This window comes from Procambarus clarkii, chromosome 27 (genome assembly GCF_040958095.1).
Source record: "Procambarus clarkii isolate CNS0578487 chromosome 27, FALCON_Pclarkii_2.0, whole genome shotgun sequence".
Classification (NCBI taxonomy): Eukaryota; Metazoa; Arthropoda; class Malacostraca; order Decapoda; family Cambaridae; genus Procambarus; species Procambarus clarkii.
Genome location: NC_091176.1, coordinates 15,211,478 through 15,233,146, shown reverse-complemented (window position 1 = coordinate 15,233,146; position 21,669 = coordinate 15,211,478). Strand labels below are relative to the sequence as shown.

Here is a 21,669-nt window from a genome sequence, read left to right as displayed (position 1 = left end):
GTGAATGCGTGTAAGTGAATTGCTTTTATATGCCTATATTTGAAGAAAACAAATAATAAAAAATTACAAAAATGTCCATCAATAGGTAATATAAAGTCAATTCTCGATATTGATTCCAGAATGTTACACTCACAAGTAACCTATCGTTCACAGCTGAAGGTTCTGGCCCACCAATCACATCCCAGATTTTCATATAATGTCATCAACAGCCAATCAGAGCTTGTGATAAACATGATACCACCAAAGTTCCCATTCTGAGTTGATAATATTACAACCAAGAGCAAAAAAAAAAAATAAAAAATTAATGGAAAAATTTCAAGTTTATCTCAAGCAGCATTTTCGTTAGTAAATTATATATTTTACGCTGGAGCCTCTTCTTGAAATTTTGAAATTAGCTTGCAGACCCCGAGGAGGTCCTCGAACCACAGGTTAGGAACCACTGGTGTATATGCTTATTCTGGCCATGGTTAACTCAGTGCTGGGAACTTATGTTCTTGAACTGGCATGTGAACGTGAATTTGTATTGTAAAGCATTTTAATTTCCTCACTGACCAACCGCTCGAGCTAGCTGGTCGATGTACAACGATGGTCTGGCTTAATGCAAGTTGACGTTCAATCCCCCGATACACCGTTCATTCACCCCGTCCTATTCCACCTCCTTGTTCGTATATTCCTTCCAAGTCGCGATGGCTCGCTCATAATTACCTTTCCTTAGTTCCCCTGCTAGCCTAGCCATAAGTAAAACCTTACTCAGAATTGCCTAGTCCAATTTAAATCAGTTTAAAGGTCATTAAAAGCCATCTCTTCCCTGCTACATGTCTCAAAGACAGTGAACACATCATTCTTAGTAAGTAGGCAATATTACGTTTCCTCTGTACGATTGACAGTTCCCGGATATATTATCATTACCAGTTATTTTTGTGGTGGTCTCCAGCTGATACAGTCTGCAGGCGCAGCTACGTCTAAGTTTAAAACCACAACTGTTAAGTTTAACTTGTAATTCCTCTGAGGATCTTTTGGAGGAAAACATCTTTCTTTAAAGTGACTTTATCTCAGAACTCAGAATGTACCGTGAGAGAGACTAAATGTAATCTTTATATTCATATATCTAATATTTCCGTATCTTTTCCAGGTTATTCAGAGGAGCTAGCTGCGGAGACGAGACTCTATTCAGAATGAAGATTCTCCCCGAAAAATCTGGAAAATCAAGAGAGCCATATTCCAGACACTGCCTCAGGGAGCCAATCCTTTCAGTCCCTACCTGGAGATTAATTAGCTCTGTCTGGCTATGGAAAAGAGAGGCGTGTTAGGGGTCGAACGTGACTGAGGCGGCTTAAGATAAGAAGGAAATAAAAGGAAAATCATGCCCTAGTGAACGTAGAAAATCAATGCAATGATTCCTCTTGTTATCATGGGATTTGGGCTCTAAGCCCAGAGCACAGCATTTGGATGTAATACATTTCCGGATTCTTCAAAGTTAGGTATTGCCTGGAACTACGGCTTGTTAGCGGAGTGTTAGCCCTGAGAAGGCTAAAAAGTGCAGTGAGTGATAATTCCGGGACCATTTGGGTCTTCCAGGAACTCTTACCGGGCTAAAACAAAACAAAAGTCATCAAAGTTGGTTTCGAGTTTATGCCTTTCTGGTGATGGCATTAAGTTTTTCAATGTTAAAGTTTTGTCCTTTACATGGTTATACAACCAAGTTATTTGTGTCGTCAACAGTTATTTTAACAAATTGCAATAAATCGTGAGGTATAGAGTTATTCCAGCCAGGTGTTTGTACTGGTCTGTTATCCTCAACATCTGAAGAAAAAATCACATATTGAAAAAAAGATTCTGATATTTCAGTCCAGTATTATTATTACAGCATATTGGTGGCAAGAGAGAGCTTGGGAGGCTGTGAGGGGCCCAGTAAAACTCTTCTCCAGCAGTTGTGGTCCTGAGAAACAAGAAACTTTCCTTTAGAAAGTGTCAAGAGAAAAAGTTTTCCTCGTTTTGGAGGCGAGTCTCCAAGACAGAGGGCGTCCCCACTGTCCTCAGGCACACTCATAAAAAAGAGAAATCTCATCCTCGGACGTTTAGTGAATAGAGCTAATTATTAATGTCAAATTAATCCCTCTTAGAAGGCCCATTAATCTTGTAATTAACCTTTCAGTAATTTGTGTAAATAATGAAAATACGACAAGTTATTCACGGTATGATATGTCGCTTACTAGAGAACGAATACCGAAGAAAGGCAAATAATCTGTGTGTTATGATTTATAAATTACTCGACTAGATTGTCTTAATCCCAGAAATTCAAAAAATGAACTTTCATTAAATAGTGATTCCGAAGGGCAAACGGATAATGTATTTATAAAATCCGTGTTGTGGGAGACGATTTGAAATGTGATGAAAGCCTCCAGTAACATTCCAGTTAGAAAACCACAATGGCAAGGTACCCTATGGTTGAGGAAGCCCGCCCTCTCTTCTGCGGTCTAGCGCCCACTGCAGGTGGGCCGTCTCTTCTTGTCTCGGGAAGATCATGAATACAGAACTTCCCGATGAAGAGCATCGCCGCTTTAATTAGGGACTATTGGCTTAAAAATAAGATGAAGGGCAATGAGACGTCAGCGCACAATGCTCTGACGTCCGGGGCTGGCAGGTTTCAAGACGAAGGCTTCAGTTACAACAGCAGCGTGCCAAGAGTGGATGATGTCCAGTCGCAGATGTTTGATAGCGGAGGGGAAGATGGCTTTCCGTGGTCAGTGGTATCCCTGGCAGGCGGTAACCGGGTAGACTGTGCCTGGGTGGGCAGTGACATCAACGCCGCGGGTGTCGTAAGTAGCGATCTAACATTCCAGTGTAACGATGTGTTGGAGATCGTATCCCCTAACGCCTCGTGCTGGGTGACGAGTATGAAAGACTGCATGAGAAGCGGGGGTTTCATGCAGAGTGACGTGTTCAATCACACCTCCGTCAGCCCGGGGGCGCTGGAGGACACGAGACGGGCTCACGCCTGCTTGTCCTGTTGGCGAGACAACACCTCCAGCTTCTGGGAGCTGAGATTTAACACTAGTGAGAATTTTTTAACCTCTGTTCTCTCCTTCGGGAGCGAACTCCTGTGCTCCTTCGGCTCGTGCTCATCTGCTCTTTGTGATAACTTGACAATCAATCCCTCGTCGCCTTCGTCATCCACTCAGCCCTCGTCCAACACCTCACTACCCATACTACCAGTGCCATCCTTGCCGCCTTCGACGACGCCGCCGCCGCCGTCGTCGCTGCATATAGTGCAGTGTAGAGTCCCGGAGCTCCTGCAGCAGCTCGATCCACACTTGTCTCTCAACCTCACAGAAGACGACCTCTTCCTCAACGCCACAGCAGGCGGCGACGGTGGCTACGACTACGACTTCTCATTCCTCTTCCTGGCCATGTTCATCTTGGCTGGGGGTATCGGCAACATTCTCGTCTGTTTAGCGGTAAGTCCTGATTTTGTTGATATTTTTTTATGTTTTGATGTTATATGGAAAATGAGAGCAAGAGGCGAGGGCAGCTGCGATATATTATAGCTGCATGATCATGCACCACTTGTGAGAGCTCAGCGTTGTTGGTTCCCACATTCTCACTCGGCAAATAAATCATTTCATCTTCAATTTAGTTTTCATTTAATTTGCTCACAAACAAATGATAAAAGGAGGTTGGGATCCCTGCTCTTAACATTGCTGAAGACAAGAGACCTGGGATGTTATGACAAGAAGCTGGGATATGAAGACAAGAAGCTGGAATATGAAGACAAGAAGCTGGGATATGAGAGCAAGAAGCTGGGATATGAAGACAAGAAGCTGGGATATGAGGGCAGAGTATAGGAGTTATAACCTGCGATTAAACAAAAAATACTACACCGTAGACGACATTAAAAAAAAGTGCGAAACACAAAATAAGTTGCATACTTTATGATAAAATTATTGGCTGGCAGATTTCGGCTTTATATGAAACAATGTTGCAAAACACAGTAATAAATAAGGAAGCTTAGATCTGTATTGCAAGACGTAGAGTCTGGCGTTGGTGGGAATGTATTGGTGCAGCTGGATGTATAAATGGCTGGAACAGCTGGTGCTGCTGGGTGTAAACACCTTGATGTGGACAGCTGGGTGCAAACCACATCTATATAGTCACAATCACCTCTCCGTTATAGCCAGTGTATATATATACACTGGCTGCCTGTCCCCCGACACAATTAAGAAGATCTTATCGATCGGATGCTCAGAAAATCTTAAAGTAACTGCAGGAAAACTTTTAAGATGTCAGAGAGTTCTTTCAAGAAGTTGGGCTTTGACATTAGAAGAACCCCTAAACGATCGGAGCTCCTCAAGAAGTTCCTACGGGCCTTAGGAAGACCCCCATAATGATGTGGTCACTTCTGTCAAGATGCTCATGTCCTCTCTCTCCAGGGGCAGCAAGAAGGGGGTCCACCCTCACACAATTTTCAGACCCCACACTGGGGGTCGCTTTTCATTGTAGGCACGACCAGTTGTGGGGCTGGTCCGTGGGGCTGGTCCGTGGGGCTGGTCCGTGGGGCTGGTCCTTGGGGCTGGTCCGTGGGGCTGGTCCGTGGGGCTGGTCCATGGGGCTGGTCCTTGGGGCTGGTCCATGGGGCTGGTCCTTGGGGCTGGTCCGTGGGGCTGGTCGGAGGGGCTGGTCCGTGTGGCTGGTCCGTGGGGCTGGTCCGTGGGGCTGGTCCATGGGGCTGGTCCATGGGGCTGGTCCTTGGGGCTGGTCGGAGGGGCTGGTCCGTGGGGCTGGTCCGTGGGGCTGGTCCGTGTGGCTGGTCCGTGGGGCTGGTCCGTGAGAGTGGGCGGTGGTGCAGCGCGGCGTTCTCTGGATTATGCCACTCCGTCAAAAATCCAACCTCCTAAGCTAAAACCAGAAACGTATGAACCCAAGCAACCCACCCAACCTATCGAGACTGATGCATAGAAAATCCCCCTAGGTGTTTGTGAACCGTTACTTTTCGTAGTAGGGCGCCTTTGTTACGTTGGTCGCCATAACGTACAAAACGCGACCTGTTAAGAAGACGAGTTAACTGTGAATGGCAACGTTGACCGGCTACAGCCACTGGTGATGGTTATGATAGGGGGAGGAGGGGGGGGGTAGTGATAGATAGTGATAGATTGTGGTGATAACGGAGTGAAGTGGGTGGAGTTGGTGATGAAGGGGGAGATGGTGAGTGGTGGAGTGAGAGTGAGGGGGGGGGGGTTGTGATGGTGAGGGTTGTATCTGTGGCAATTGTTTTTTTTTAGCCGCTCCTCTTCCTCCTCTTCTTCCTCCTCTTTCGTTCCACGTGTATTCTATCCTCTTTATGATGTTCCTTCGAAGAACCGAAATACCAGGATATTTCACACACACACACACACACACACACACACACACACACACACACACACACACACACACACACACACACACACACACACACACACACACACACACACACACACACACACACACACACACACACACACACACACACACACACACACACACACACACACACAGAGTCATTGCTGTAAACAACCGATAGCTGGAAAGGCGGGATCCAAGAGTCAATGCTCGATCCTGCAAGCACAAATATGTGAGTACAAATAGGTGAGTACACACACACACACATACACACACACACACACACACACACACACACACACACACACACACACACACACACACACACACACACACACACACACACACCACATGATGTAATGTGGTGTAGACAGACTCAATAAACAGTTTTAAATGATGTGATAAAGCCCAATAGGTTCGAGATCATTTACACTAGATGATTAAGAGCTGAGAAGCGGAACCAAAGAGCCGAAGCTCGACAATCTGCAAGTACAATTTGGCTAGTACAAATAGGTGAGTAAGCACACACACACACCTCTCTCTCTCTCTCTCTCTCTCTCTCTCTCTCTCTCTCTCTCTCTCTCTCTCTCTCTCTCTCTCTCTCTCTCTCTCTCTCTCTCTCTTTCTCTGATATGCATCACTTATTTTTCTCTCTCATTAAGGACTCATCAATGGCATGTGTTTTACATTGTTGCATAGAAATGGTTTCCGGTCTGGCCTGATTGCATAGAGGGATGATTAACTATTTTATATAACTCTGATATTGACCATCACTTTGCATGCACAGGGAAACCCATCCAAATTCAGGTTTAAATTTTGATGATTTATCTTGCATAGTATTGCAGTATAACACATGTATAGGCATACAAAATGTTTTGATAATGACTAACACTAAAATTAAATTAATATTCATATAAAGTGTTTATTTGAGATTATACCGCATAAAGAAATAAAGATATGTGTGTGAACTCACCTAGTTGTACTCACATAATTATGCTTGCGGGGGTCGAGCTCTGGCTCTTTGGTTCCGCCTCTCAACCGTCAATCATCTGATGTACAGATTCCTGAGCCTACTGGGCTTTATCATATCTACATTTGAAACTGTGTATGGAGTCAGCCTCCACCACATTACTGCCTAATGCATTCCACCTGTTAACTACTCTGACACTGAAAAAATTCTTTCTAATGTCCCTGTGGTTCATTTGGGTACTCAGTCTCCACCTGTGTCCCCTTGTTCGCGTACCACCAGTGTTAAACAATTTATCCTTATCTACCCTGTCAATTCCCCCTAGAATTTTGTAAGTAGTGATCATGTCTCCCCTTACTTTTCTGTCTTCCAGTGTCTTGAGGTTCATTTCACGCAGCCTTTCTTCGTAACTCATGCCTCTTAGTTCTGGGACTAGCCTTGACGCATACCTCTGAACTTTTTCCAGCTGTGTGTGTGTGTGTGTAAATGGAAATGTCTGTCTGTTTATTTACTTGAAGTTGGAGGATAGACGTTTGAAGGTTGCCTCACAAAATTTCTTCACAATAATTATTGTTGGTTACATGCCCAACATGGGTGGGTCGATAATGGCTTCAAAATATTGCCACGTAAAACTTTGCCACATTACCCTCCCCCCCTCCCTCCCTCCTACCGCACAAAATTTCTCAAAATACCATTACTTTCTGCTCTGAATTATTATTATTTTTTGACATCGTAAACTTTTATGTGATGATCACGCCAAAATTGTCAAATTAATTCTACCTAGGACATGTTGGCCATAAAATACAAATCTATGTGTTTGTGACATCATGAAATATGCACTCACTGTGGCAACAGTCACTGTTTCAACAGTCACTGTGGCGACAGTCACTGTTTCAACAGTCACTGTGGCGACAGTCACTGTTTCAACAGTCACTGTGGCGACAGTCACTGTTTCAACAGTCACTGTGGCGACAGTCACTGTGGCAACAGTCACTGTGGCAACAGTCACTGTTTCAACAGTCACTGTTTCAACAGTCACTGTGGCAACAGATCACTGTGGCAACAGAATCATCATGAAACTACTCGGACCTTCATCAGACTGCACCTTTGACCTCTAAAAGCTTCTCTCTCTCCCCACTTTCCCCTCCCCCAGAGAGAGAGGTGGGGAGAGGAGTGACTGGGGAAGTGTGAGAGACTAAGACCATACTCACATAAAACAGACGATGCTGCCATAGCTTCAAAGGACTCTCAAGGCATGCCCGTTCTCAGAGTAAAGGGGTAACTATTCTGTAGTATTTTTACACCACTGAGATCCTAAACACTAGACAATTATAATTTCTATGAGACCGACAGATACCGGGACCCAGAGACAAAGACAGAGAGAGGCAGACAGAGCCAATGAAAGAGACAGACAGTAGATGGATGGATTGACAGATGGATAGATAAATAGATGGATGAATAGAATAACAGGCAAATGGGAGACAGACAGATTAGGGCAAATCCAGGAACCCAGGCTGTGGGTTCCTGGATATATATATATATATATATATATATATATATATATATATATATATATATATATATATATATATATATATATATATATATATATATATATATATATAAACGTCGTCGTTCCTTCATTTTCTGCTATGTGTTTTGGTGATCATATGCTATAGTATACTGGCTGGTTGGTCAGTAAGTTACTGTTGTCTTAATAACTCACCGAAGGTTGATAGGCCTTTAGCCCAACACAACACCAAAATTATATATGGTATCAGGTTTTGCATATTTAAGATAATTTTCTTACGCATATTGACCCTATCGGGCACTGAGGATAGTGTTGTGAGCTTGTACAGATAAGTTTGTCAATTAGTGCAGTTTTCGTAGTGAGAGGTGTTGAGGGTGGAGACATTGAGACACAGAGAGAAACGGAATGAGATAGAGAGGAGAAGAGGGGTGGGGGGAATAACTGATGGATGAACAGGTAGACTTGGTGACAATATATCTTACCAAGTTCATACAAAAAAAGGTCGCTCTCAAAATACTTGCATATGCAAGCGAACACAGATGGTCGCTACCCACAGGCTACGAACTGTGTCTCCAATCACCAACATGGCTGTATAGAAGGCAAGTCCTGCTATCCCTTACATATGTAAGACTTCCTCATACCTTAATGAGGAAGTCTACATGCATGTCTACCAAAGTCTAAGAACGATAACAAAATAATGAGAAAGAGTCACAACATCTGAAGATTACGACCAGCTGCACATCGGGTTGGATACGCTTCAGATATGGTTGAAAACTAGATAATCAGCAACAACCAGACAATTACTAGGAAATGAGCATAGCGGAGAGGGAGCAAGAGGACCGTGACCAGTAGGAAATGAAGGGGGGAAATCAAGACCCTCAAGAGGAAAGAACGTGACTATCGACACAAGGACATGAGCACACACACGGATCTTGTAAACAAGAGAACAGAAGAGAGAAGTGAGTAAATTCGCAGATGACTGGGTAGACAGTCTTCAGCATGACACCTAACGTTACTTCCTAAATGGAAGATGATGGTAGCGAGGAGAGACAGAAATGTTCTGAGGGGAGGTGGAGATGGAGCACGTGTCGAGAGGCGAAGAGAGAAGAGCAAAGCAGAGAAATGGGCAGTAGGAGGTGGCGATGGGAGAGGAAGATGGGGAAGTAAGAATGGATGGGACATTGGAGTAGAGGGACACCGAGAGAGAGAGAGAGAGAGAGAGAGAGAGAGAGAGAGAGAGAGAGAGAGAGAGAGAGAGAGAGAGAGAGAGAGAGAGAGAGAGAGACGCGAAGGCCAAAGATACAGAAATCTTACAATAGATGAGGTGACTGGGGTCTCGAGGACGAGGAAGAGGAAGCGAGTGTTCCCAGTGACCACCAGTAGTGACAGGAACCCGAGAAGAAGGGCAGATAATACAAAGTGGAATAGAGCGCATAGGGTAAGAAAATCATTCCCGCTAAAAAAAAAAAGGGGGAGGGAAGATGAGGAAGAAGGTGGGAGGGTTTGTTATACACCAGTCAGTTGCAAAATGGTAAGACCTTCCCTGACCGCCACCGCCGACCCCCGCTATGGGTAACGTGCCCCGGCCAGTGTTCCAGGCCAGTACTCACAGCTCCCGGCTTTTCCAGACATCGATCGGGTCAAATAACTTGCTGGATTTATGGTTATTACTACGGCAGTGTGACAAGAATTGCATGCCTCTCTAGATGGCAGGTTGGAGGAGACGAGGCCATTTGTTGCCCAGTGCACACCGCTCACACCACAAGCAGCAACAACCTGCAAGTTGCGCTAACCAAGGAGTAGTATTACAAGGCCTGATCCTGAGAGCGGAGGTGGAGCATAAGCGGCTGTAGAGGCACTGGGAGGCTTGGGGGAGGTAAGGACGCATGTTACGGGTCGTGGGTACACAGTGCAGCTACGAGCTGTACCTGAGTCGCTGCAAGGAGTGCTGAGGAGAGATTGGTTCACTTACGTTACAGTTTGAGGTTACCAGAGCAACCTTTAAGCTCCAGGCTCTGGCAGCTTTAAGTAAATTGTTCTCTCTCTCTCTCTCTCTCTCTCTCTCTCTCTCTCTCTCTCTCTCTCTCTCTCTCTCTCTCTCTCTCTCTCTCTCTCTCTCTCTCTCTCTCTCTCTCTCGTTCCTATCAATATATATTATATTAGATAGGAACGGATAACGGTCCTATCAATATTATTGATAGGACCGTTATCCACACAGACACAAATCAGAAGATTCCATTAACAATTTACTACAAAAACAAGAAGACGGCAAACCTACTTATGAAGAACTCTCCAGACACCAAACAGAACGCCTTGAAAGAGACTAACATCGTCTATGCCTTTACATGCCCACTTGGGGACTGTCAGCCCCAAAGATCCCAGTATATAGGCAAGACAACAACGTCTCTTTCTAGGCGATTAACAATGCACAAACAACAGGGCTCCATCAAGGAGCATATAATCTCATCACACAACCAGACCATCACCAGAGAAACCTTAACAAGCAAGCAACACAGAAATTATCGACAGGTACACATCATCAGACGTGACATCAGCGAGGCCCTACACATCAAAAAGTCAAAACCAGCAATCAACAGCCAATTAACACATAATTACATCCTACCCACTTCAAGACCCCGAACCAACACAGAAGCAAGAAGATAGAAAACGCAATGGCGTACCCATTGTTTTATTGATCCACTTGTTCATCTCAATCAGATCCTGCATCACCTCGCCCCAAGCGAATATAAGCATTGACAGAGTATGGAAAATTGTCTTTGAAAATGTAAGGAGTGCCTTGCGAAACGCTTCTAGGCGTCAGGCCATAAATATAGTGTGAAAATTAATTTTGGGGAGTTAATTTTTCAACTTCCCTCGACAGTGAAGGAAAACATAAGAAATATTGAGAAGATTCGTGTTAGAATTATTAATCTTACTCTTTCGGTCATATGCAACAACATATGTTTACAGGAAAGACTGCTACCAAAATATACCTATATATATATGTATATATATATATATATATATATATATATATATATATATATATATATATATATATATATATATATATATGTATATATATATATATATATATATATATATATATATATATATATATATATATTGCTTAGGTAGTCGAAAAGCAATATATATATATATATATATATATATGTCGTACCTAGTAGCCAGAACTCACTTTTCAGCCTACAATGCAAGGCCCGATTTGCCTAATAAGCCAAGTTTTCATGAATTAATATATTTTCTCTAATTTTTTTCTTATGAAATGATAAAGCAACCCATTTCATTATGTAAGCGGTCAATTTTTTTTATTGGAGTTAAAATTAACGTAGATATATGACCGAACCTAACCAACCGTACCTAACCTAACCTAACCTATTTTTATTGGTTAGGTTAGGTTAGGATGCCGAAAAAGTTAGGTTAGGTTAGGTTAGGTAGGTTAGGTAGTCGAAAAGCAATTAATTCATGAAAATTTGGCTTATTAGGCAAATCGGGCCTTGCATAGTAGGCTCAGAAGTGAGTTCTGGCTACTAGGTACGACATATATATATATATATATATATGTCGTACCTAGTAGCCAGAACGCACTTCTCAACCTACTATGCAAGGCCCGATTTGCCTAATAAGCCAAGTTTTCATGAATTAATTGTTTTTCGACTACCTAACCTACCTAACCTAACCTAACCTAACTTTTTCGGCTACCTAACCAAACCTAACCTATAGAGATAGTTTAGGTTAGGGTAGGTAGGGTTGGTTAGGTTTGGTCATATATCTACGTTAATTTTAACTCCAATAAAAAAAATTGACTTCATACATAATGAAATGGGTAGCTTTATCATTTCATAAGAAAAAAATTAGAAAAAATATATTTATTCAGGAAAACTTGGCTTATTAGGCAAATCGGGCCTTGCATAGTAGGCCAAAAAGTGAGTTCTGGCTACTAGGTACGACATATATATATATATATATATATATATATATAAGAGAAAGGGAGCTATATAATATCTGCCTTCCCGTCTCCTGTAATGTTAGTTAGTGTACAGTGTACATCCCGCACAAACTCAGTACTAGGACACAGGCAACATGTAATTTCTTTTGTCACATATCCTTTCGTCATTACTATGATTGGTGACGCTGCTTACTGACAGGCAAGTGGCCCGACTCCCACGCTAGCTGCCTCTCCACCAACACCACTCCCAACACTTTTCCTTTTTATTATTACCTACTAAGGTCAGTTGTACTGAAGACCTAGAATTGATAAAGTGTTACATATTGTGTGTCAAGACCTAAGCTCTGTTTATAATTCCCTTTGTCGCAGGGTTAGTCATTTTGGGGATTGCGATCAGTGGCCTGCACTGGCAACCGTTGAATACTTATCCTCAAGAACACTAGAGTGGATAAAGCAATTGTAAAGCTCCAGGCACCTCATATCGACAGGTCTGAAGACTCATTAAATAATGTAATGTGCGAAGTCATATCCCACCACAACTAAACCAATACCAAAATCAGGGAAGGCAATGTATCGCCACCAACACTTCAAAGCTGAAGCCTTAGACTCACTGACCCACAGCGCGCCTCCCAAATACAACTACACACTACACTGATGGCTTTGTTAACCAACAATGCACCCACTCAGCAGGAGCTTTCTACCTCCTCCTCTTCCACTCGAGTGACTAAAAATCCCTCCGCATTTCAGAAGGATATTGTCGCTGTCAAACTGGCCCTTGAACATGCATATAACTCCAGTTATAATAGTGTAAGGAGTAACACCGTTTCAAAAACAGCTATTCAAGCCCCCTAAGAAATCCTCAGCCTTCAGACCGTGTAAATGTAATCAGCAGTCATGCGTCTCCTGCTGAAGGGTGTAGGAGGAGGAGAAGGTGTAAGGGGAGATAAGGGAGCAGGTGGGCGGTAATAGAGCCAAGGGATAAAGGGGGGGGGGGAATATATATATTGAATGCAAGGTATGAAAAGTAAAAAGGTGCTAAAGGAGGAAGAGGCAGAAGTATGATGTGAGGAATAGAGAAACAGTTGAATAATGCCCGTATTAAAACACTGGATGATAGATTACGAGAATTGAGCGACAGGGCTTATGAAATATAGTGATATGAGAGGTAAGGCAGTGGAAAAGAGAGAGAGAGAGAGAGACAGAGAGAGAGAGAGAGAGAGAGAGAGAGAGAGAGAGAGAGAGAGAGAGAGGTGCTGCTGTAGAGACCTTCCAGCGTCCTACCATTAAGCACCAGACTTAGGGTGAAAAATGAGCAGCGTGATCTCCTCCTCCCCCTTCCCCAGCTCCCCCCCATAATATATCCCTCCTCCTGGTAATATTTTTCCTTAATATACACAGCTTCATCAACTCTCACTTGTGTTATTTTTGGTTGGTCTTGTGGTGGTGGTGAGGAAATTGGTAATAATGAAACTAGTGAATATACTGACCCCCCCCCCCAAGCCACATACATCATAGGTACCTGGCACCCCAAGCCACACACATATCATAGGTACCTGGCACCCAAGCCACACACACATCATAGGTACCTGGCACCCCAAGCCACACACATATCATAGGTACCTGGCACCCAAGCCACACACATATCATAGGTACCTGGCACCCAAGCCACACACACATCATAGGTACCTGGCACCCCAAGCCACACACACATCATAGGTACCTGGCACCCCAAGCCACACACATATCATAGGTACCTGGCACCTAAGCCACACACATATCCACACACACACATCATAGGTACCTGGCACCCCAAGCCACACACATATCATAGGTACCTGGCACCCAAGCCACACACATATCATAGGTACCTGGCACCCAAGCCACACTCACATCATAGGTACCTGGCACCCCAAGCCACACACACATCATAGGTACCTGGCACCCCAAGCCACACACACATCATAGGTACCTGGCACCCCAAGCCACACACACATCATAGGTACCTGGCACCCCAAGCCACACACACATCATAGGTACCTGGCACCCCAAGCCACACACACATCATAGGTACCTGGCACCCCAAGCCACACACACATCATAGGTACCTGGCACCCCAAGCCACACACACATCATAGGTACCTGGCACCCAAGCCACACACACATCATAGGTACCTGGCACCCAAGCCACACACACATCATAGGTACCTGGCACCCCAAGCCACACACACATCAGAAGACAGTGTCGAGGAGATCTGGCTTGGGTGACTTATTCTCTGCATGGTGGATACATTTTAATTTATAAATATGAAAAGTCTTTTGAAAATGTGATTTGTGCTGCTTCTACTACTACTACTTCTACTACTACTAATACTATACTACTACTACCACTTGTACTTCTGTTATTACTATCACTACCGCTGGTGCTATTTCTACTACTGCTACTGCTGATTTCGTTACTACTACTTCTATATTTAATGTTATTTCTGCCTGTTCCTGGTACTACTACAGTTACTACTACTACTACTACTACTACTACTACTACTACTACTACTACTACTACTACACATTTTCATATTACGACAACTACTACCCCCCCCCCCCCCCCGTTTACTACTTGTAATAAAATTAGCGATATGAAAATAATCACTAAAATAACCAAATACGTGATAATGATGAAAGGAATAAGAGCAATAAATAACAACAAAGGATACAAAAAACCAGGAATAACTATACAGAACTCAGAGAAAAGGGCCATAAATAACTTGCTGCATGAGACACGCCTTCTTCCTTGTGTCCATTGTTTCCCAGTGTTGGCGAGTGGCAGCACGTTAGGTTGATCAAGGTCTCTCTAGAGCAGTGGTGCCCAACTGGGAGGGTTCACGGACCCCATGTGGCCCCCAAGGGGAAGGGGGGTCTTCAGGTGAGAACGTGGTTGTAGGGGCCCACAGGGGAGAACGTGGTTGTAGGGGCCCCACAGGTGAGGGTGTGGTTGTAGGGGCCCACAGGTGAGGGTGTGGTTGCAGGGGTCCCACGGGTGAGGGTGTGGTTGTAGGGGCCCCACAGGTGAGGGTGTGGTTGCAGGGGTCCCACAGGTGAGGGTGTGGTTGTAGGGGCCCCACAGGTGAGAATGTGGTTGCAGGGGCCCCACAGGTGAGGGTGTGGTTGCAGGGGCCCCACAGGTGAGAATGTGGTTGCAGGGGCCCCACAGGCGAGAATGTGGTTGCAGGGGCCCACAGGTGAGAATGTGGTTGCAGGGGCCCCACAGGCGAGAATGTGGTTGCAGGGGCCCCACAGGTGAGGGTGTGGTTACAGGGGCCCCACAGGTGAGAATGTGGTTGCAGGGGCCCCACAGGTGAGGGTGTGGTTGCAGGGGCCCCACAGGTGAGAATGTGGTTGCAGGGGCCCCACAGGTGAGGGTGTGGTTGCAGGGGCCCCACAGGTGAGGGTGTGGTTGCAGGGGCCCCACAGGTGAGAATGTGGTTGCAGGGGCCCCACAGGTGAGAATGTGGTTGCAGGGGCCCCACAGGTGAGAATGTGGTTGCAGGGGCCCCACAGGTGAGAATGTGGTTGCAGGGGCCCCACAGGTGAGAATGTGGTTGCAGGGGCCCCACAGGTGAGAATGTGGTTGCAGGGGCCCCACAGGTGAGAATGTGGTTGCAGGGGCCCCACAGGTGAGAATGTGGTTGCAGGGGCCCCACAGGTGAGGGTGTGGTTGAAAATAAGAGGAATGAAACATTAAAGGCAGAGAAACACTTCTTTAGAGGCAAGGACAACGACTAATCTTGCCCAAAATGCAACCCATAACAATTGCCTTGCTCTCATTTACCAAAAAACTTCTAGGGAGAACAGATGCAACAGATGCAAGATACGTGATCGATCATCTCGCCTTTATCGGGAATCGAACTTGGGTTCAATCGGGTATTGTCGTGTCGTCAGGTTGTATTGAGTGTTGAAGGGTTGCGCTTCACCGAGAAGTGAATACAGTTGCTCCACGTCCTCTCAGGTTGACGGACAAAGATATCGGGCCAACAATACAAGCAATTTCCGATAGAATTTCGCACTCCATCACACTCTACCAAGTTGAATGAGTTTCTGCTCGCCTGGGAGAGGAGGGACGGTGCTCTTGGTGACTCTAGGAGGCTCTGTTGCTAGGTGACACCTCCCCCTCCCTCCACCAGGCTCCAAAAGGCTCTAAAAGGCTCTGTTGCGTGCAGTACGCCCACTTCTCTACTTTCCAGCAAGCATTTCCTCTCTGGATCGCGACACTGAGGAGCTGGAACAGGAAACTGGCCGCTCTTGAGTCTCTAAGTTTTCTAATGAATTCCTCACTACCTTCTTTAGGTAGGAGAGAACCACGGTTGGTTAAGGTACCATGCACGCCAGTTGCATAGTGCTCCCGGCTATCTGGGTTCGAGTCACTTCTGGGGTGTGGAGTTTTCAGTTGCATATATGCTTAGGGACCATTCAAGCTTGTTCGCATATATATATATATATATATATATATATATATATATATATATATATATATATATATATATATATATATATATATACTAATTTCCTTCAACAATTATCTGCTTATGAATGCCTTTCTTTATCAATAATAACCTTTGAAAGTATGTTCTTCTATTTAGGGTCATTATTTGAAGTTTATATGCAGCACTATGAGTGTGTGGTATACGTAGCATATATGGTAATGTGTTATATCATTCATCTACAGTATATCTTTGAGCGTCAGGTCACTATTGGAGTCGCGTCACCTCCTGAAGACTTCCTCCCTGTGCTCCTGCTCGCAGGATCTCAAGCTTCACCTCTGCCATGTCACATTATAATTGTAAAATAATAAATAAATAATTAATCATGTTAGGGGATTAGGCTGCAATGTTTACCAGTAATATTTAAATATTTATATTGCTATATTTTATTTATTCATATTGTTGTACTGTATGCATTTATATGGTGTTGTATGCATCTGGCTCCTTAGTTCCTCACTGCTGTATTCACTCCCCAAGATTCCCCTCAGAGCTTTTAAACAATGTTCCATATTTTCCCCGTCAAACACATTGGGCAGGACGGTAGAGCGACCGTCCCGCTTCATGCAGGTCGGCATTCAATCCCCGACCGTCCAAGTGGTTGGGCCCTATATCTTCCCCCGTCCCATCCCAAATCCTTAACCTGACTCGTTCCCAGTGCTATATGGTCATAATGGCTTTGTGCTTTCCCTGATAATTTCTCCTTCCTTCCTCCATAATTTTCCCCCCAACCGACTTTCTTCGAATTTTCCCCCCTGCCATCTGCAGTCTGTCCATTCCTCTTAGTAGCCTGAATCAATTAGTTCATTTCCTCCTCTTCCTCCTCTCATTGGTCCTCTTATCAGTAGTAACACCTACTGCTCCCCATTTCTCCCCACCGCTCTCCACTACTCCCCACCATATTCCACCTCTCCCACTGAACACTTCTCCCCCGCCACTGAACACTCCTTCCCCGCCACTGAACACTTCTCCCCCGCCACTGAACACTCCTCCCCCGCCACTGAACACTCCTACCCCGCCACTGAACACTCCTCCCCCGCCACTGAACACTCCTCCCCCGCCACTGAACACTTCTCCCCCGCCACTGAACACTCCTCCCCCGCCACTGAACACTCCTCCCCCGCCACTGAACACTTCTCCCCCGCCACTGAACACTCCTCCCCCGCCACTGAACACTCCTCCCCCGCCACTGAACACTCCTCCCCCGCCACTGAACACTCCTCCCCCGCCACTGAACACTCCTCCCCCGCCACTGAACACTCCTCCCCCGCCACTGAACACTCCTCCCCCGCCACTGAACACTCCTCCCCCGCCACTGAACACTCCTCCCCCGCCACTGAACACTCCTCCCCCGCCACTGAACACTCCTCCCCCGCCACTGAACACTCCTCCCCCGCCACTGAACACTCCTCCCCCGCCACTGAACACTCCTCCCCCGCCACTGAACACGCCTCCCCCGCCACTGAACACGCCTCCCCCGCCACTGAACACGCCTCCCCCGCCACTGAACACTCCTCCCCCGCCACTGAACACTCCTCCCCCGCCACTGAACACCCCTCCCCCGCACTGAACACTCCTCCCCCGCCACTGAACACTCCTCCCCCGCCACTGAACACTCCTCCCCCGCCACTGAACACTCCTCCCCCACCACTGAACACTCCTCCCCCGCCACTGAACACTCCTCCCCCGCCACTGAACACTCCTCCCCCGCCACTGAACACTCCTCCCCCGCCACTGAACACTCCTCCCCCGCCACTGAACACTCCTCCCCCGCCTCTGAACACTCCTCCCCCGCCACTGAACACTCCTCCCCCGCCACTGAACACTCCTCCCCCGCCACTGAACACTCCTCCCCCGCCACTGAACACTCCTCGCCCGCCACTGAACACTCCTCCCCCGCCACTGAACACTCCTCCCCCGCCACTGAACACTCCTCCCCCGCCACTGAACACTCCTCCCCCGCCACTGAACACTCCTCCCCCGCCACTGAACACTCCTCCCCCGCCACTGAACACTCCTCCCCCGCCACTGAACACTCTTCCCCCGCCACTGAACACTCTTCCCCCGCCACAGATCTGTCTGGAGCGACGGCTGCACAACGTGACCAACTACTTCCTCATGTCCCTGGCCGTGGCGGACCTGCTCGTCTCCCTGGTGGTCATGCCCTTCGGAGCCATCGCTGGATTCCTGGGTGAGTACCTGTGGTGGGGGAGAGTGTTGGTGTGGTGGGGGAAGGGTTGATGTTGGTGGGGGAGAGGGACTGGGCCGGGGTGGCTGTTACGGTGGATTGTGTAGGTGGTTATGGGAAATTTGAATAGAATGGTTGTAGATAGCGGGCGGGGGGGGGGTGGAGTGGAGGGGTGGGTAGAGGGGGGGGTGGTAGGGTTGTAGAGGGGAGGGAGTTGTAGGTTATGTCAGGGGGGATTGTTGATGTTTGGAGTTTTGAGGGAGGAAGGGACTACGAGAGGTAGTTGTGGTGAGGTGAGGAAAACAGAACGAATTTGAAGAATAAAGATTATTGGAAGAAGTAGAGGGAAAAGAGAAGGGGGAAGGAATAAGGAGAAAGGAGAGAGAGAGAATAGGAGGAGGAGATAAATGATAAAAGAAGAAAAGGAATGGAGGAGATATTTGGAAAGAACTGAGCCCCCGCATGTGGCATATAAGGGATATTTTTCTTTATATCTTTGTCTGTAAAAATAAATGGCTGTTCCACCATGAATTGCTGCCTGGTACGTACCCACCGTAGCCGAGTCAGGCTTGGCACTCATCAAATGAGTGTGGCACAGTGCCATAGGGAACAACACAAACTTTCTGATGAATCTGAGACTGACTCGACCTTCTATAAAAGAAAATTCAAACAGTTGCTTCTTTCCCATATATCATAAATCATTAAACACTAATCTTCACAGAACTTAACAACAAATTCATGGCTGCTCCAAGCAATAGCTTGTTGGACCAAGCTCTCACAAGTCAAGCCTGGCCTCGGGCCGGGCTTGGGGAGTAGAAGAACTCCCAGAACCCCATCAATCAGGTATCAAGCAGGGTTCTCTGCTTGATACCCCCATCAATCAGGTATCTCTCTCTCAGAGAGAGAGAGAGAGAGAGAGAGAGAGAGAGAGAGAGAGAGAGAGAGAGAGAGAGAGAGAGAGAGAGGCAAATAATTTTAAATCGGGGCGGGTGGCAGAGTTGACAGCCAGGAATAATGTGAATTACCTGAAGCTGTAAGTGCTCCCTTCCCCGGAATTAACCATGTCAAAAAAATGTTTCCAAGGGCTTCGTAAACACATTAATTTCCGCGAGGTGCCTCTCTCACCCCCCCCCCCCCCAACCTTCTGTTTTTCATCCCTTCCCCCCTCCCCCAAATCCACCGATCCCCTGCCCCTCCCCTCCCTAACACCCTCCTCCTCCTCCTCCTCCCTTCTTCTTAACCCCCCCCCTCACCCCATCCCCCGACCCGTCCCGAACACCCTTCCCTCCCATCTCCCCAACACCCACCCACCTCCTCCTTCTCTCCATCCCCAACAACACTCTATCCCCCTCCCATACCCCCTCTCTATCATCATCCTATCCTTCCCTCCCCTTCCCTTCCGTTCCGTTTCCTTTCCTTCCCTTCCCTTCCCATCCCCCTCTCTCCTACTGCCGATAGATTAATGAATAATACTCATTATAATCTCGCTATTTTCGTTTCTCAAATTCTTCCTTCTTTCCTTTCTTTCTCGTCCACCTTTTTTTTCATTATTCTTTTTTTCAATTCTCTATTCGTGAAATCTATTTTTTACCAAATGTGATTAAGAAGTAAAGGTTTCAGTACAAAAAAGAAACGAACCAGAGTGAACAGTGACGAAAATCTTCTGGAAGAACAGCAAAATCGGGATCCCGGGTTCGATCTCCGGCCAAGACACAAATGGAAAAAAGTATGCATAGCTCGATTTGCCTAACAAGCCGAGTTTTCCTGAAATTATATATTTTTGTCAACAATTTTTTTTCTTATGGAATGATAAAACTTTCCATTATATTGTATATGAATTTATTTTTGTTTTAATTGGGAGTTAAATCCAGGTAGAAATATTACCAAACCTAACTTAACATAACTAAGTCACTAATCCATGTTTTTAATATAATAATATTAATTCAAATAAACCAATTGGATTTTTTTAAATAACGAAAATCACTCTGTTAGGCAAATCGGGCCTTGCATAGTAGGCTGAGAAGGGCGTTCTGGCTACTAGGTACGACATATATATATATATATATATATATATATATATATATATATATATGCAAACAAGCCTGAATGGTCCCCAGGACTATATAATTGAAAACTCACACCCCCGAAGTGACTCGAACCCATACTGCCAGGAGCAACGCAACTGGTATGTACAGGGACGCCTTAATCCGCTTGACCATCACGACCGGACATAAGGAAGTGATAGCCTAAGCTATTTGAACCACTTCCCCGCCGGCACTCAGATAGTAATCTTGGGCATAGCATTTTATCAAATCACCTCATTCTTTGGGGCAACACGTGAGGAACACAAATGCAAACAAGCCTGAATGGTCCCCAGGACTATATACAACTGAAAACTCACACCCCAGAAGTGACTCGAACCCATACTGCCAGGAGCAACGCAACTGGTATGTACAGGGACGCCTTAATCCGCTTGACCATCACGACCGGACATAAGGAAGTGATAGCCTAAGCTATTTGAACCACTTCCCCGCCGGCACTCGGATAGTAATCTTGGGCATAGCATTTTATCAAATCACCTCATTCTTTGGGGCAACACGTGAGGAACACAAATGCAAACAAGCCTGAATGGTCCCCAGGACTATATACAACTGAAAACTCACACCCCAGAAGTGACTCGAACCCATACTGCCAAGAGCAACGCAACTGGTATGTACAGGGACGCCTTAATCCGCTTGACCATCCAGTTACCAGTTGCGTTGCTCCTGGCAGTATGGGTTCGAGTCACTTCTGGGGTGTGAGTTTTCAGTTGTATATAGTCCTGGGGACCATTCAGGCTTGTTTGCATTTGTGTTCCTCACGTGTTGCCCCAAAGAATGAGGTGATTTGATAAAATGCTATGCCCAAGATTACTATCCGAGTGCCGGCGGGGAAGTGGTTCAAATAGCTTAGGCTCTCACTTCCTTATGTCCGGTCGTGATGGTCAAGCGGATTAAGGCGTCCCTGTACATACCAGTTGCGTTGCTCCTGGCAGTATGGGTTCGAGTCACTTCTAGGGTGTGAGTTTTCAGTTGTATATAGTCCTAGGGACCATTCAGGCTT

The 21,669-nt window shown here is 45.9% G+C and overlaps 1 protein-coding gene across 2 annotated transcripts in view; it reads left to right on the top strand.

Moving 5' to 3' along the window:
- Window positions 1-21,669, top strand: part of LOC123762694 (5-hydroxytryptamine receptor 2A) — a 513,254-nt gene that overhangs the window by 463,495 nt on the left and 28,090 nt on the right. For both annotated transcript variants that reach the window (XM_069332380.1, XM_069332381.1), the window contains 2 exons: window positions 1,133-3,458; window positions 18,453-18,570. In XM_069332380.1, the coding sequence (XP_069188481.1) occupies window positions 2,544-3,458; window positions 18,453-18,570 (1,033 nt within the window). In that variant the 5' untranslated portion in view covers window positions 1,133-2,543. The remainder of the gene's footprint in view (window positions 1-1,132; window positions 3,459-18,452; window positions 18,571-21,669) is intronic.